Here is a 15,526-nt window from a genome sequence, read left to right as displayed (position 1 = left end):
AAAACCCCTGCATGAAAATCTCCGACTTATACACTTCCGGTTATCAACTCTCCCTTTCCTTCAAATGACCCAATTCTTCCTTTCCATCCTCTTCAGTCCTCCTTTCTCTGACCACAGCCTACTCTAAGTCGCATGCATGTTTTCCTTAAGTCCTAATACTGTAACTCTGCAAATTGCCTACCTCTTATTTCAAAGATCACAACTTCTCCCTAAAAGTCAAACCCCTGCACCCTAGCAATACTTAATCTCCTGTAGCTCATCTATTAATACTGCCAACAAATGCATGAAATTCCCATTCCCCCTCCACCATTACCTATCACACCTAATTTTGTGCTAATGCACAGAGACTGGAGTAAAATCATGGAATGATTCTAGTAGAGCACCAGAATAATCCCAATAACAAACAATAACTACAAAACCACTAAATGTGGGATCAGGAGCAGCTTGCTGCCTAAGGTAAAGTACAAGAATGCCTTGTGAGTGGTAGTAATTACTATATTTTTCAATCACAATACAATACATAACCCACACTATAACTGATATCATAACACTCAGCAGTCAGTCGATTGTAGTTCTTACAGGCTGCCTAATAATTCCATTTACTGCTTGCACTTTTATGGCCATATCTATCATGAAGTAGTATACTAGTTAACAGCAATAAACCATCCCTTACCATATGAACAGGCATGGAATAACTGAACAGATATCTGCCAAATTCTGCCGACCAAAGGAGGATTGTAATTCAGTCCGCCACTGCAGGTCCCGACTAACTACCTACTGTGGCCAATTCTTGGCATATTACAAATGACAATCAGATTTGGGATGATTTTAACACCCCATCAGATCTCTCCATCATGTCACCCTCTAACCTATGCCTGCATAGGCCCATAAACTTTAAACAAAATATGTCAGAATGGACAACCCAGTGAAGTAATCAGCTACATGGACATAAGAATTACCAGAAAAGGGGCCTGCAGAACAGCTCAAAGCTGCCAACTAACTAAAAACCATAAAACGTGTGCCTATCTCTCACACTTCTTTATTCATCACACTGCTAAGCGCTGAGTCCCATAACACGATAACCACACCTCGGAAGTTCTCACCCACAAAATTGACTCACTTCCCACACAAGAATCAAAACAAAGACAACATCCTTCCAACCATACATCCTACACAGTGTAGCATGCCACCCAAGTAGGCAAGCGCTTCAGCGCCCCCACACAGGTATAGTAAGAGCATTATACATGCTGCAATGCATGCAATATATGGGTGAGCACGGAACCCACCACATCGGTTTGGGAATGCTGGATGTGCCAGGCTCTCTACTGGTCACAGTCCTGTGTAATTGGTCCAAGAGCAATTTGTGCATGCAAAGATTACTTTCATAGGCGCATTTAGATGTTGTTATTAAAGCTATGAGAAAAATCCACTTTTTTACTCTTTGCAATCTGTGTGGGCATCCAAAAGGGAAAAAGCTATGTGAAGTTGTATACATAAGTGTTTTCTGACTGCAGGTAACCATTAATTGGAGCACAGATCGTGAGGAAATAACAGTTCAATGAACACGTTTTGCATTTGCTCCACGCAGCAAACAGCAAATTAGAAATGACAACAGCCACAGAAAGGTTCTGAGGCAGTAGTTCTAATGTGAACAAAAATCTAAATGATAGGAAAGTGTTGTCCTTACTATCATCCCATTGAGTGTCTGAAAGGAGGAGCTTGCAATGAAGTGCAGAATATCAGAGAAATATGTAACAAGCTATATCTTTTATCTGGTTGATTTGTTTCTACTTCAGAAATGATGGTGTTATCCAGGACAGCTTGCGTTTTCTGCTTCTAGAAAACCTACAAGACTAATTTATTTCACTGTTAATGTATTTTCATCAACAATCACCCTTTTATGTTCTTCGCTGGTGGCATAATAATTCAGAATAATAATACTGTAGAATTACTTCCGTATGACCATCTAAAACTACAACCTATTGCCAATTAAAACATGAAATAATTCCTCATAGAGTAAACCTATGTATTACTTTAGAATCTTGGATTTCAGCGTACTGTTTTGCATGACAGCTTCAAATTTATTTTCCCGCAAAGTGGTAGAACGCTGTTTTATTAGAGTCCAACTTTCCATTGCAAAGACCACTGAATTGAGTACGGATCAAAGGACTTGAAGAAATAGTTCGTAATATGTCACGCAGGATTTACCCTATCTTTAAGCACTGGTGCCAGTGCGCAATTCTCCCCGAAGGTTGGCGAGGGAGCTATAAACTACAACCTTACAACCCCCTAAGACATCATCAGAAGAGACATCACCAGACATGACGTGTAATATGTGGCACTAAGGAAGCCTCCGTGTGCCAGTCATTTGACATTAAATTTCTTCGTGCTAGAATAGTGGCCCCTTCCAAAGCGCCGATGCCCATATAACATCAAAGGAGATACGAGCAAGGAATTCTATCTGGCTTTCCATCCCTTCACTGTTTTAATGGAACACCTCATCACTAGCTACTGCCGTGACTCATTCAAAGATACATACTACGCTCCATTCTTTTAATCTCAAACCAGTGCTTGAAATGGAAAAATAGAAGTGCAGGTACTATGTTCCAGAGTACCTGCTTATTTCTGAGAAGTGCCGGTACTCTCCAAGTAAAAGTATTACGTTTTTCTCGAGAAGTGCAGGTACTCTCCCTCTAAAAAAAACCGGACTGTACCGGGCAATTGAAAGCACTGCCTCAAACCCAGAAAAGTCTCTGGCACTTCCTCCTTGTTCCTGTCTGAAGGAGGAAAAATGGAACGGGAGGATGCTGGGTAAGCCAAGTCCTTTTTGACTTCCAGGAAGGGAATGGGCCTGGGTGGGTTCCTGTTCCTGTTTTTGTTTTTCCGGTTAATGAAGGGAATACGTATAAAAACAACAAATGGGACGAGAACGAAGGACGTCAAAGTAACAAATAGATGTAAAGAATGCAAGAGCCTACAATAATGACAATGTGGCACTGTAAGGTAAAATTATGTGCCTAGGATCACACAGTTTGGCCATTTGACAAGCAGGAATTTGAGTCCAGGATTTCCAGAGTTTGCAATGCTACCTCATTTACTTCTAAGGCCAAATGGGTTAGGCCTCCTAATGCAGGTGGGTGAATCTGAAATCAATAGTGGGTTATTGTTTCTTCACTACTGGACAGAAACCGAAGGATATCTATCCTGTTGACCACACAACCACACTCAAAGGCCCTTCCTGTTCAGTAACACTTTAAATGACAAATTGTCACAAATACCTGCATGCAAAGTTGCACCTATTCTTACACTCTTTGCAACACTGTATGCTTATGTGTCCTTCCATCCCTTCAAACCTCACATTCAGGCCAAACGACAATATACACTATTTCAACTTTGCCCGCCATGAAATCTACAAAAGATACATGCGTAGTATGCAACACATAAAGCGCTTAGAGTTACATAGGGGGTAAGAAAGAGCTATATAAACAGCAGCATAGTACAATGCTGCCACATGTCCCAGCTCATCCCATCTCTGGTTTCAAAGAACAGCACCGTGCTTTAAGTGTACTTGTCTTTAAATCGTGAAATTAGCACAACAGTGGTCATCAGGGTGCAAATCCGAAAAACAAGTAGCTGAGGGAACTGACTCGCGTGTAAAATGAGTAATGACTGAGGAAATTGCATCGCATTATCACACCCGTGCCTTCAATCAGAGTGGCAAAGGATCACAGCTGTATCGTTCTCAATAGAGTGCCAATTTAGGAAACTTTGAAAAGTATCTGCAAAATGAATCAATCAAAAATAGAAAACCCTGCCATAAACATTTCTAGAAAAGATCATTTTAATGCATATTGAAACATTGTATGCATCTAGCTAAAGTGCCGAGTGCATCAGTGACAACACAGTGAAATAAAAAAGGGTGTATATACAAAAAGAAGTTGAAAGGTTAATAAAACAGCAATTAACAGGAATTGTCTTTGGTAACATGCATGAATGTCCTGAACAATCAATCATCCTATTAAGCCCATGTGTCTTCAATATGCATTAAAAATATATTTTCTAATAACATTGCTGCAGCCTTTTCTACTTTGGTTGATTCACTCTAGGGATGAGTTTCAAAATGTTTTAAACAGCCAGTCTATTGAGAAGGAGACCACTGTGAGCCATTGTTGTTTTTGTTGTTTAAATTCCCCAGGCTTCTGCTGGGTTTAATGGACAGCTCCTGTTTGTGCCACATTTAATCTTCTATTTTGAAAGTTACGACCATGTTCTAGTTAGTGTATTCTCTTGGGGCATGCAGTCTGGTCACATAGACAGGACTCTGTTTTGATATGTTACGAACTGGTTCCGTCAGATCTCAGCATTGAAAGCTGTGTATATGTTTTTAATAAATATGAGCAGGTTCATCTCACTTGCTAAGATCCTTCTGTGACACTCAGCATATCAGGTTTCCCTGGTCAATTAAATTACCACTAATTTAGATTGGTTATTAGTTTCACAAACAATCCAAGTAAAGTGCCATGGATACTTGTGCTATATAAATAACAAGCAACTATTATTGTAAAAAGTTTAGCCAAGATTATACCTTGAAAAAATATATTTTTCCTGCTTGTATTTTTTTTTTACTTAAATCATAAAAGTGTGCGTTTTAACACTTTTGACGTATCTACACGGAGTGTTCAACACAATAAACAAAGGGTAATTGTGGGCACACATTTCTCTAGCTAGGCAATCAGTGGCTCCTAAAGCGCCCCTTTCTGGTTGGTTATTAGAGAAAAAATAAATGCACCCGGCAGTGATAGTGCACACCTGATGAAACCATATGTGAATCACACATAAATTACATTGGCTAACACAGCATAGTGACGCTGAATGTGCATCTTCTTTACCTCACAATATGACGAGTCAGTCTCAACCTCAGAGTGCACTGCAACGTTATTGGAATTAGTTTTCCAAGGATTGTGGAATCTGAACATTCTGTTAAGTACTCCTGAAAATTTTCGACAGTTGTAGATACAAAAGGCCTGATTTAGAGTTTGGCGGGCGGGTTACTCCATCACAATGTGATGGATATCCTGACTGCATTATTACGATTCCTATAGTATCCTGCCTGCAGTATTACGATTCCCATAGGATATAATGGGATTGTGATACAGTCGACGGGATAGCAATAATGTTTGTGATGGAGTTATCCCATCTGCCAATCTCTAAACCAGGCCCTCAATCAGGCAGATTTTCCATCAGGTGGAAAATAGGATGATATCAGCATGTTCAAGTGTGACAAATGTGCATTTTCAAATTATTTTATATATATATATATATATATATATATTATATATATATATATATATATATATATATTCACTAACAAACTAAAGGTCACAGGGTTGTTATAGTTACACAAACAAAACCATAGAAATTCAGCAGTTATAGTTATGCTTAGCTTAAGAAACTATAACTCATGCACTAAGGTAATTATAACTCGCGCCCCCGCCATGCACAGTTTTCTTATCAATAATTTGATTGCAAATGTTGCAGTGATATATTCATTGCTTTCACAGAAGATGTCATGAATGATGTAATATGTGGGGTAGAAATCAGCAGTGCATGGTGAGGGTGCAAGTTATATTTAACTTAGGGCAAAAGTTATAGTTTTTTTTAGATAAGTATAGCTATAACTGCTGAATTTCTATAGCTTTGTGTGTGTAAAATCTGAACCTAACTATAACGTACCTATAACCTTTGGTTTTTAGTGAAGTTCTAAGGATTTGTTTAATTTTATTTCCTAACTATAGCATCCATGTAACCTTTGTTTTTTTTCACTGAATTTCTAGGGTTTTGTTTAACGTAAAGTAATATTTAATTACCATACCAACCTCCCCCGCCCGCATGGAGCAAACCCCACGCTGTGGATCTGTGAGTGGATGTCTGAGTGGCTATATTGGCGTGTGACTGGGTGTGTGTGGTTGAATGGGTGTGTGAGTGTATAAGTGGATGTGTGAGTATGTGAGTGTGTGAGAAGCTGTGTGGTGTCTGTGTGGGTGTGTGAGTGGTTTTGTGGATGTGCGAGTGGCTATATGGGTTTGCTACTGTGTGTGGTGGTGATTTTGTGGGTCTGTGACTAGGTGTGTGAGTGTGTTAATGGGTGTGTGAGTGAGAGTGTCAGTGGGTCTGTGATTTTGTTTTAGTTGGGTTCTGGATCCGTGGATCTGTTGCAGATTCACATTGGGGATCGCGCTGAGGATCCACATTTTTGGGTAGTTTCTTGACCATGAGGGGGTCCCTCATAGACACCTCCATGAGTCCCATGGGGTTAGGATACCTCTGCCTTGACCCCTTTGATCACTTAATTTTTTTTACTCCCCGCTACACAAAATGGCAGACAATATTTTTAGGTTGCGGCCTGCCAATCACGACACTGCTGTTGGCACATGGATCCACGGATATCCAGATAAACAGAAACCTTTTTTCTTTAATAACTCCAAAACTACTAAACAAATTTACACCAAATTACAAAAGGAGATAATTCTGGAACAAGATTTAGCTTTCTGCCCAATCTAGTGATGCTCGGGCTACAGCCTTGTCTAACATTCCTATAGGAAACTGCATGGGTAAAACGCGTTTTGGGACCCCACTTTTTCCCTCAGCCCTTGCTTGACGAATCAACCAAAACTTTCCAGATAGCAACTAGCTAGTGACAAATTAGTTTTGAAAATGTTGTGAAGATTGGTGTCAAAGATTGCCAAAGTTATTAGCAAAACAAAAAATGTTTTTCCTATGGAAACTAAATCCTAACTATAACTACCTACTGGTGAACGCCGGTAGGTAATGTATCTAATGTATATATATATATATATATATATATATATATATATATATATATATATATATATATATATATATATATATACACATACATACACACACACACATATGAAGTATAGTCACTTTTCCCACCAAAGGAAAAACCCGCTTTCAGGAAATTCATAATCCAGTAATGTTTACTGCAAGCAGCACACGAGGTGTTCAGATAGGAAAACCGGTCTTGATCACTATTATGGTATGTATATATTTATTATTCAAAGGTTCTAATGGAAATTATTTTCCCCGTGGAGAAACCCTTCCCAATACACCCTCTGAAAAAAATAAGGTGTCAGAGGGACTTTTACACCATATTTACATATGAACCCAAACCATTTTGAGACTAGTAAATGGGGTTGGAAACCTGTTGAAAATGCTTGCGACTACATAGTCATGACTTTTGTGGGGTTTTTCCTGGCCAATCCTGCCCCCCCTCACCTAGGAACACACAATTTCCCACTCTAATGCTAAATTTATTTTGACGAAAGATAAATATTTGTGCAGTATTGGCAGCATTTCACGATCTAACAAATAAAGTTAAACTTCCTAAAGCAAAGAATAAACACTAAATCGCTGACCACTGAAGCTGTGGGCCTGAATGCTGATCCTAATGTAGCCAGCTAACCCCAGTGAAGGACCTTGTGCCAAACAATTCAGCATTTGAGCCTCAGTCCTCTCACGGGCTAAAATTGGAAACGCCTAGAAGCCACTTAAGAGAACTATAACCGTTGGGAAGAGAGTTTCAGATACTTATCTCCACTCTGTTGTGATACTGGTCAAGCAAATGAAGAGTAGCAAAGTAACTGGCACACACTGGTCATCATGCCACCCGCAATAACAACCTTGGCACACATAGGTGATTACCCAAACCCAGCGGTTCATGTGCTAAATCTGCTCCTAAATTTGCAAAGTGCAAGTGTGCATTGTCATTAGGCAGGTGCTATTATAGCATTTTCTACGCACTCCAAATTGTGCAATAAAATGGACTTCAGGCACGGGAAGATGACATGATTTACTCAAGGTCGCACAGTGTGGTTAAGTACAAACATCTGACGGCCTCACAGTCCATGGTAAAAGATGCTAGATTCTCCATCTCATACAAGTCGGTATATTGAATCCCTTCTCAAATGTACTATTTCTATAATGTGAACCACCCCAACATCTACTGTGACTCGTACTGTTCAACGCTACTGTGCCACAAAGTTTCTGATTTAAATGCTACAGTTGTTCCCAAAACAAACAAAAAAAATTCTAAGCTACTTAGTGAAGAGTGCTCCTTTCCCTATCTCACCTTTCCCTTCGCCTACACCGGTGGGCACCACTTCACTCTTCCTCTCTGGAATGAAAAGTAATACCAACAGTAGCGTCGGCAAGCAAGGTGCAAGCCTAAGGTACATAAAAGACTTCGTAGGAGTAATAATTGCAAATTCCAAGACCTTTCCTGTCCCCGTAACAGTGGGGACCAAGGGATTAACATAGACCCCTGCAGCCCCCCCTCCTCCCCTGTCCACAGTGGCACGGGGTGGGTCTCTATTCTTCAAGGCACACTGCACTCCACCAGTCAGCCCAAGGTCTGTGACTAGCTGTGGAATATGGGAGACTTAGGGGCCCCCCACCATATTCTGCAGGGGTGCCCCATTATTTTGTGTTACATTACTCGTGGACACCTGCAATCATTTGGGGGGGTCAGCATTTACTTTTTTTATCATCACACTTTGACTCTGAGCTAGCAAAAGGAGGAAAGGCAGCTAGGAAAACAGTGTCAAGGAATGAAAAATGGGATGAAAAAGAATATGTGCAGGTGAGGCAAATAGCACATTCAGTGTGGTGGGAGAAAGAGGTATGAGGCCAAATCATGACGAAGCACAGGGGATCCTTGATGTTAGCAATCCCAGCAATGGGCAACACTGAGGCTAAGCTCCGAAGGACTACTTTGTGCACCTGAGCCTATTATTATTATTTTAAAAATGAAGTACTGTCAGCACCATCACATCGCATACAATAGCCTTGATATACACTGCCACCAAGAGCACTGCAATGCTGCTGGGCCTGCATCATGGTGAAGGATATGAAAGATGCCAATGGAAGACATCAGGGTATTATATATACTTATCATTCCTTTCTCATGCAATTGCCCCAATAAAGAATGGTGGGGGGGCTCCAGGGCCCAATACAAACTACACACAAGCATGCACTCTCTCTCCAACCCGTGACTTCTAAATACCTTTGTTAATGACTTTTGTGGCCTTCTGTTTCACATTCTCCCTAACCTGTTTCCTCAGCTGTCCTCCTTGTGAGATTCGCTGCCTCTTTTACCTTTTGCTGCTCTACTTCTCATGACCCTTTGCCCACCATATCCCTTTGTCTATTTTTTCATCACCACCATAGGTCTCTTGCATCTCTCCTTCCCTTTGGCCTACTGCTCAGTTTTAAATGTGTCACCCCCTTATCCAGTCTATAATCTTGTATTATCTATTCCCTCAGCACCTCATTATTCTCTCTACAACTACTGGCTTTCCCATCTTAACTCTATAATCTCCCCTTACCCACTGCACCACCTTCCCAAAGCCACAGTGCTATCACTGCATCCCTTACTAATCCCTACCCTCTCCTTTAAGCTACTCTCCACTTCATCCTTCTATTCTGTCATCTTGGTATATAATCCACCACACCCCCATAGTCACTCTGGCACCTCCAACTGTTGACTCTCCCTTCTCTCCCTATGTAAAGGATGCTGAGTTGACCCCTTGGAATTCTGCCATATGACTATGGGGGTCAATCACATATCCTTATAGTAGAAGCATTCCCCTACTGAGCCACCAGATCCAGCATCCAATTCCTCCTTCTCCCATCACCTTATCTCCCTCTCCCATTGTCAAAAATTCCTCTTCCCTGCTGTTACCTTCAGCCACCTGCCTCACGCCTGAGGCTCTCTTGCATCCATTTCTAGGTTTGTTCCAGGGAAGACACCCAACGCAGTTTTCCAATCAAAGTCCTACCTGGGCATTTCAGGCGAGAGCTTCTCTTAAACCCAGCAGACAGTTCAAAACATAAACCTAAGCTGCAAATAAATCTTTAATGTAATGCAAATGAAGGATCGCGGAACACCAGCAGCAAAGTTTGAATTTGGCTTAACTGCTTTAAACCAAACAAAAAAACTCAGATGGGTAATTTGTAAAACTACTTACGATGGTGAGTTGGCGAAAGCAGATGGGGACTCTTAGTGTGCAAAGAACTAAAAAATCAAGGTGTGGTTTTCAGGAAAATTATACTTACTGCAAACACATCCTTTCTTCTCTACGACCTGCTTGATATATTAGCCCACAAAATAAAGAATGCCACCCTGTGTCGGTTAACTGAGAAAAGTGAAAAAGGGTTTGCTAAAACTTAAAGGAAAATTAAAACGTTATTTTATTTATAGTTACATGGACCTAAAACCATAAAACTCAGCTGTATTTTAAAATTCTATTAAAAAATATTTCTAAGAGGCGTCAAAGTATTTCTTCAAATTATTTATTTCTAAATGTGATATTTGACCAATTAACTACACGAGGCGAATACTCATTATATTAAACTTGTATGAGGTGTTTAGCTCCTTTATCTGAGTACGAATCATATGCGTAATCCTAGCTGTTTGGCGCATCTGTGACCAGGGATTACTCCATTATGCGCGATAGGAATCAACAAAAGCGTCTATTTTGAATGAGTGACATAATTTATTTGTCTTTTACTGGACAATTCTCTATTTTAGAAGGCTGGTGTTGCTGGGGGCCTACACAAAAAACATGCATGTGTGGGACCTATCAGAAACGGTAGTCTACATAAACTCACTCTGCATCTCTGCAGCTGACAGACATGAAATAAACTCACGTACTTATTTGGAATTCCCGTGACACCGATCAAACACGCCAGCATGTAATCACTGGTCTACAAATTTGCCGACTGGGATAGTTAAACAGAATCGTTCCGAATCACTTTCATATAAAAATAACATATAATCACTTATACATAAACGTTTCCTTACTTAAGAATATCGTGTGATCTTGGGCAAAAACACTCCATCGCTGTGTGAATCGGAATCCTTATTGGCCTGAGGACGATTTAGAAATGGGCTAAATGGCTGCAATCTGCATGATATAAACTAATGGGCATTTAAGAAAGAAAAAATGAAAATACACTTTCGAGAGACATGATTTAAAAAGAAATGAAGCAGTTTTAGAAAATGCGGGAGAGATCAGTTCATACCATTTAAAAAAACATAGGCACTTAGTTTAGCTGTAAAGTAAGGCTGGAGTTTTATTAAGCTAGTTCAAATGTTAGCCTAGAAACAATATACAATTTAAGGGATTATTATTATTTCGTAACGATAGTTCGTGTACATAATAACTTTTCTATGATTGTATTTACAAGGAAGGCTACTTGAGAAACAGCAGGGCAGATGGGCACTGAGGGATGTGACTGGCAGTGGGAAACAACACTTAGAAGCAGCGCCGCTTCTTCTTGCCTCACCACATCAACAAGCACAGTCTGCTTGTTAGGTTGTTTTTTTTCACACTGGAAGCTCCTGTCATTACCGTCCTGGCTACTTCCTCGTACTGCTATCATGACAGCCCTTGTGTTCTCCACCTGCCCTCGCGCCCATACATAAGGCCAGTGTTATATCCAAAGTTAATCTTCTACAGTGCACGCGGACACCACCTATTCCCATACTCTTTCCTTGACCAGCACTTGCCCCGGGATGCAATGCACGCGATGGCTGACCTTCTAGAACACGCGCTGGTAGTTATTTGACGATGACGACTTAACACGTCTTCAGCTGCACAATGTAGCTATAAATCTAGCATTTTATACTCTCCGTCGTTTCCGCCACGAGCCTTGGTGAGATTCGGTATCTGTCAAGACTTTTTGTCATTGTTTCAGTCTGGTCTTTGTTATGATGCCCACAGCGCCTGCAATGTGTCGCCCACTGGGTGGTCGCTTGCTGTCCGTCTCATCAGTGCCCCTCTGCGCGTTATCTCTTCCACACAATCACTGTGCCCCCCCCCCGCTCCCCCCTCAACTGCTCTAGGCAGGTGCTGTGACTTACTATATAGTCCTTGTGTCCCCAACTCAGGGGAGTGCCCTGCCCTTGCCTCCATAATGCCCTGACTGTACATTCTGCTTGATAACCCCGTCTGCATAGTCGACTGACTACCCTTTGTTTAATAACCACTGGTAATTCCCAGACGACAGTCTCTTAATACCTACGCACTTGGCGCGAGGCCTGGGTCATATTGCCTGTTGTGTTACCTCCGACAGCACCACATTATCTCATATCAGCATATGCCGGGTATCCGGCTGTACTCGTTGTGCAATAACCTAGATATGTAATTTGTTTTTGTTCGCGTAGTTCACCCTCGCAAGGGCCATGCTGAGCCCAATCGTCTAATTACTCAATGTGGTGTGTGCCCTGGTCTATCAGAAAGCGATGAGACATGCTTACACTCAGAGTCTGGTGTCAATGGGTTGCCACGTTGGGCTCCAGTCAGAGAGAGCCCTGTATAATTCCAGGAAGTGAAGACTGTTACGGCGCAAGTGCCAGGGCGTAACGCAGGCCCCTGGGCTGCAGAGCACCCCCAACATTTCAGGGGCCCCAATGCCCCATGAACTCTTCAGCTCCGCCCCTCCCCACCATTCAACACAAGGCCAATGAATATCTGAGATATGGGAGATTCAGCGGCCCCTTTTCATGTTATGCAGGGGCCCCCATAAATGTACGTTACGCCACTGCGCAGGTGAATTAACGGGCAAGGCTGTACCCCTGGACTAATACTTAGGTTGTGCCAGCTGACTGCTTTAAATCACAAACTGCATACCATGCGGAGTTATATCCATGTTGTCCCAATTTCCACGTGGAACCACTACCACCAGGTTATAGCCACGTTGAGCAAGGTGAATGCTCATGGCGCGCCCATTGCTGGACAAGCAGAAGCCTGTCCACCCATGAGGTACCCCTTGATCAATACTCTGTCAGGTGGCCGTGCACTGGATACCACGTATCCAGTGGGCCTCTCCCTCAATTTGGGGCACCAATATTCACATTGTGCCCTAGGGTTATATGTCCACATTGTGCCATCTTCCCGTGGCAGGTTGTTACCCGCGCATGCTGTACCTGTGTCTCGGTCCCCAGACTGCGCATCAGTGCGGCGCCCCTCCTTACCCTTGCCGATGAGGCTGTCGATGTCCGGATCGACGCCGGTGCGGTAACACTTTCTCCAGAGCCCCGCGTGGGTGGAGAAGAGCGGGCGGCCGCAGTGCGGGGCCTCCAGGACGCCCAGCCCCAGCATTGCCCTCCAGTCCTCCAGTAGCTCCTCGGGCTCACGCACGCCGCCGGCCGGCGCCGGGGAGAGGAAGCCCAGGCGGCCAGGTGGTGCGCCTCGCAGCTGGTAAAGCGGCATCACCCGCTGCCGCTGCTCTGGGGGCGCTTCGGCGGCGCCCCGGCCCCCTGGCTGCTGGTGGCCGTCGCAGATCTCGCGGTGCCGCCGGGTGTCCGTTTGGTACCAGTGGTCGCTGAAGATGGCGGTGACGAGCAGCGCCAGGGAGACCAGGCCGAGCGCCAGGCTGAGCGCCGTGATCCGCCCCCGGGGCTGCATGGTCGGGGCTGCGGGCGCATCACACGGCGGTCGAGGCTTGGCGGGGACAGCGCGGGGAGCAGCGATCAGTGCGGTCCCCTCTGCTCTTTAGTGCCCCTCTGCGGCATGATCGAGCCAGGGCTGAAACCCGCGCTCAGCCGATCCTTGTCACTGGCAGTGTTGAACGCTCCACTCCCAGGGTGCCTTCCACCTCTCTGTCTAGAATCTCTTCTGTCTGGCTGTGCTTTTCCCACCGCTGCTCTCTCCGCATATCCCCTCCCCGCCTCCCTCTGCTCCTTTCTTCCCACCCGCTTCCTCTCACCGATCTCCCTGTATTCTCTTGCTTCCGCTCCCACTGTCTCACTCTCCTTCCTTGGCTCTCACATGCTCTACCTGCGCCCGACCTGCCTGTCTCCTAACATTTACTGTGTAGGTTGTCCTCTCCGTGTTTCTGCTGTCTTTTGTGTCTGTCTCCAACATGTCTATCCCATCACTTTTTCCTCTACCTCTGTGGTGGGTCACTTGGCCACCTCTCACTCTCGATTCCTGTACATTTCCCAGTGAGATCCCATGTTTATTGCATATTCCTTCCTCTGTTACTGTCACGAGTTATCCTATCCAGACCGCCCTTGATTTCACCCACCTCGTATAGTTATTTTAAGGTTAATTTCTCTGCTCCTTTCGTTATAGGTTTCAAGACCAGCGACTTAACAATTTTATGTTGCTGGCCCTAACAACTAGACGAAAATTCTGGAGGGGTCGGGGTTGGAGTTCTGACAGTTCAAATTCTAGATGCAAAGCTAAATCCAGTCCCAGGATTAAAACAGTTTGCAGGACCCGTTTTTTATTTTGCTGTTTTATGTAGCGCAAACGCGAGCTGAAGGTATGAGAGCGCTCTACGGGATCACCAGTTACTTTATACAAGGTCACATTCATTTTTTTGATATTTTGAAGCATGGGAAGATTAAGTGATTTGTCCAGAATCACATGATGTTGAGCCAATACCAAGACACAAACCTGGTCCCCTAGTTCCTAAGTGGACAGCTGTGGCCTTAATGCCACATCCTCTCCTCATTATAGTGATTGTAGTACTGTGCATAGGATTTTATTTTGTGGCTAATGCATGGATGATATGGCATTTTAAAGCACACTGCACCTCTAACAAATTTTAGTGGAAGTTTATCCCTGTCATTCGAGGAATCTTAGCAGAACAAATGGAAAATGTAGTATTTTACTAAACATTAGACCGGTTTGGCTAGTATTATGTGGCATTTCTGGTTCTAATTCTAGTTTCAACAACAATTAGTGACAAATAATAACACTTAACGCTTCCTAGTCTGTCAGCACGCTTCCTGATTTATCTTAATTTTCTCTATAATAATCCACTTTGGCTAACAGTCCTCTGAAAACCTGCATCTTGCAGCTCTGCTACTTTCAGTTTCCATGTGGTAATGCTCAATGACAACATACTACAAGTTAAAATAATGCAGAGCAGGCAGTAGTCTGATATTGTTTTGCACAAGTACTCAGCTACAGCCACTAGTCTCATATCCAGGGAAGCTTGAGAGCTGTCTCCTGAATCACTGGTGCCAGTCAAGCTCAATGATTCATGGAGTGCAACCACTGCTGCAGCAACCCTCTCAGCCTGTGCAGAGTAGAGGATAGCATGCCAAGTAACTGTGTTTTTCTCCTTCGTTGCGATCACAATCCTGGCATGTAATAGGATTAGTGAATAGGTCTTCTACAGTTTGTCAGTGCTTCAGCCCATGTCCACTCTGCTGACGCATCAGGGAAGAACTGAGATTTTCTGTTGTGCAGGACTTTCAGGTCTGCAGAGAATGATAACATGTACTTGCTGTGTGACTAAGGGAGTCATTTCTTAACATGTAGAAACATTCTCTTTTGTTTTTGACCTGCCAGATAATTATCAGGAAAAATCAGTACTTCTGCATCACCGCTTGAGTAAACAATCATGGTTAGTCAGAAGCTTTCGTGGGGCCCATGGCAAAAACTAGTTGTGGTGCCCTGACCAACAGAGTCTGGTTTCCCAGCTT

At 43.1% G+C, this 15,526-nt stretch overlaps 1 protein-coding gene across 1 annotated transcript in view; it reads right to left on the bottom strand.

Annotated features, from left to right (window-relative positions):
• The window catches only part of TMEM178A (transmembrane protein 178A), a 413,629-nt gene extending 399,775 nt beyond the window's left edge, over positions 1–13,854 (bottom strand). Inside the window, exon 1 of the mRNA XM_069235049.1 lies at positions 13,061–13,854. Coding sequence (XP_069091150.1) covers positions 13,061–13,493 — 433 coding nt within the window. The 5' untranslated portion in view covers positions 13,494–13,854. The remainder of the gene's footprint in view (positions 1–13,060) is intronic.
• Positions 13,855–15,526: the final 1,672 nt, after the last annotated feature.

Source organism: Pleurodeles waltl, chromosome 5 (genome assembly GCF_031143425.1).
Source record: "Pleurodeles waltl isolate 20211129_DDA chromosome 5, aPleWal1.hap1.20221129, whole genome shotgun sequence".
Lineage (NCBI taxonomy): Eukaryota > Metazoa > Chordata > Amphibia > Caudata > Salamandridae > Pleurodeles > Pleurodeles waltl.
This window is presented reverse-complemented; position numbering and strand designations above follow the sequence as displayed.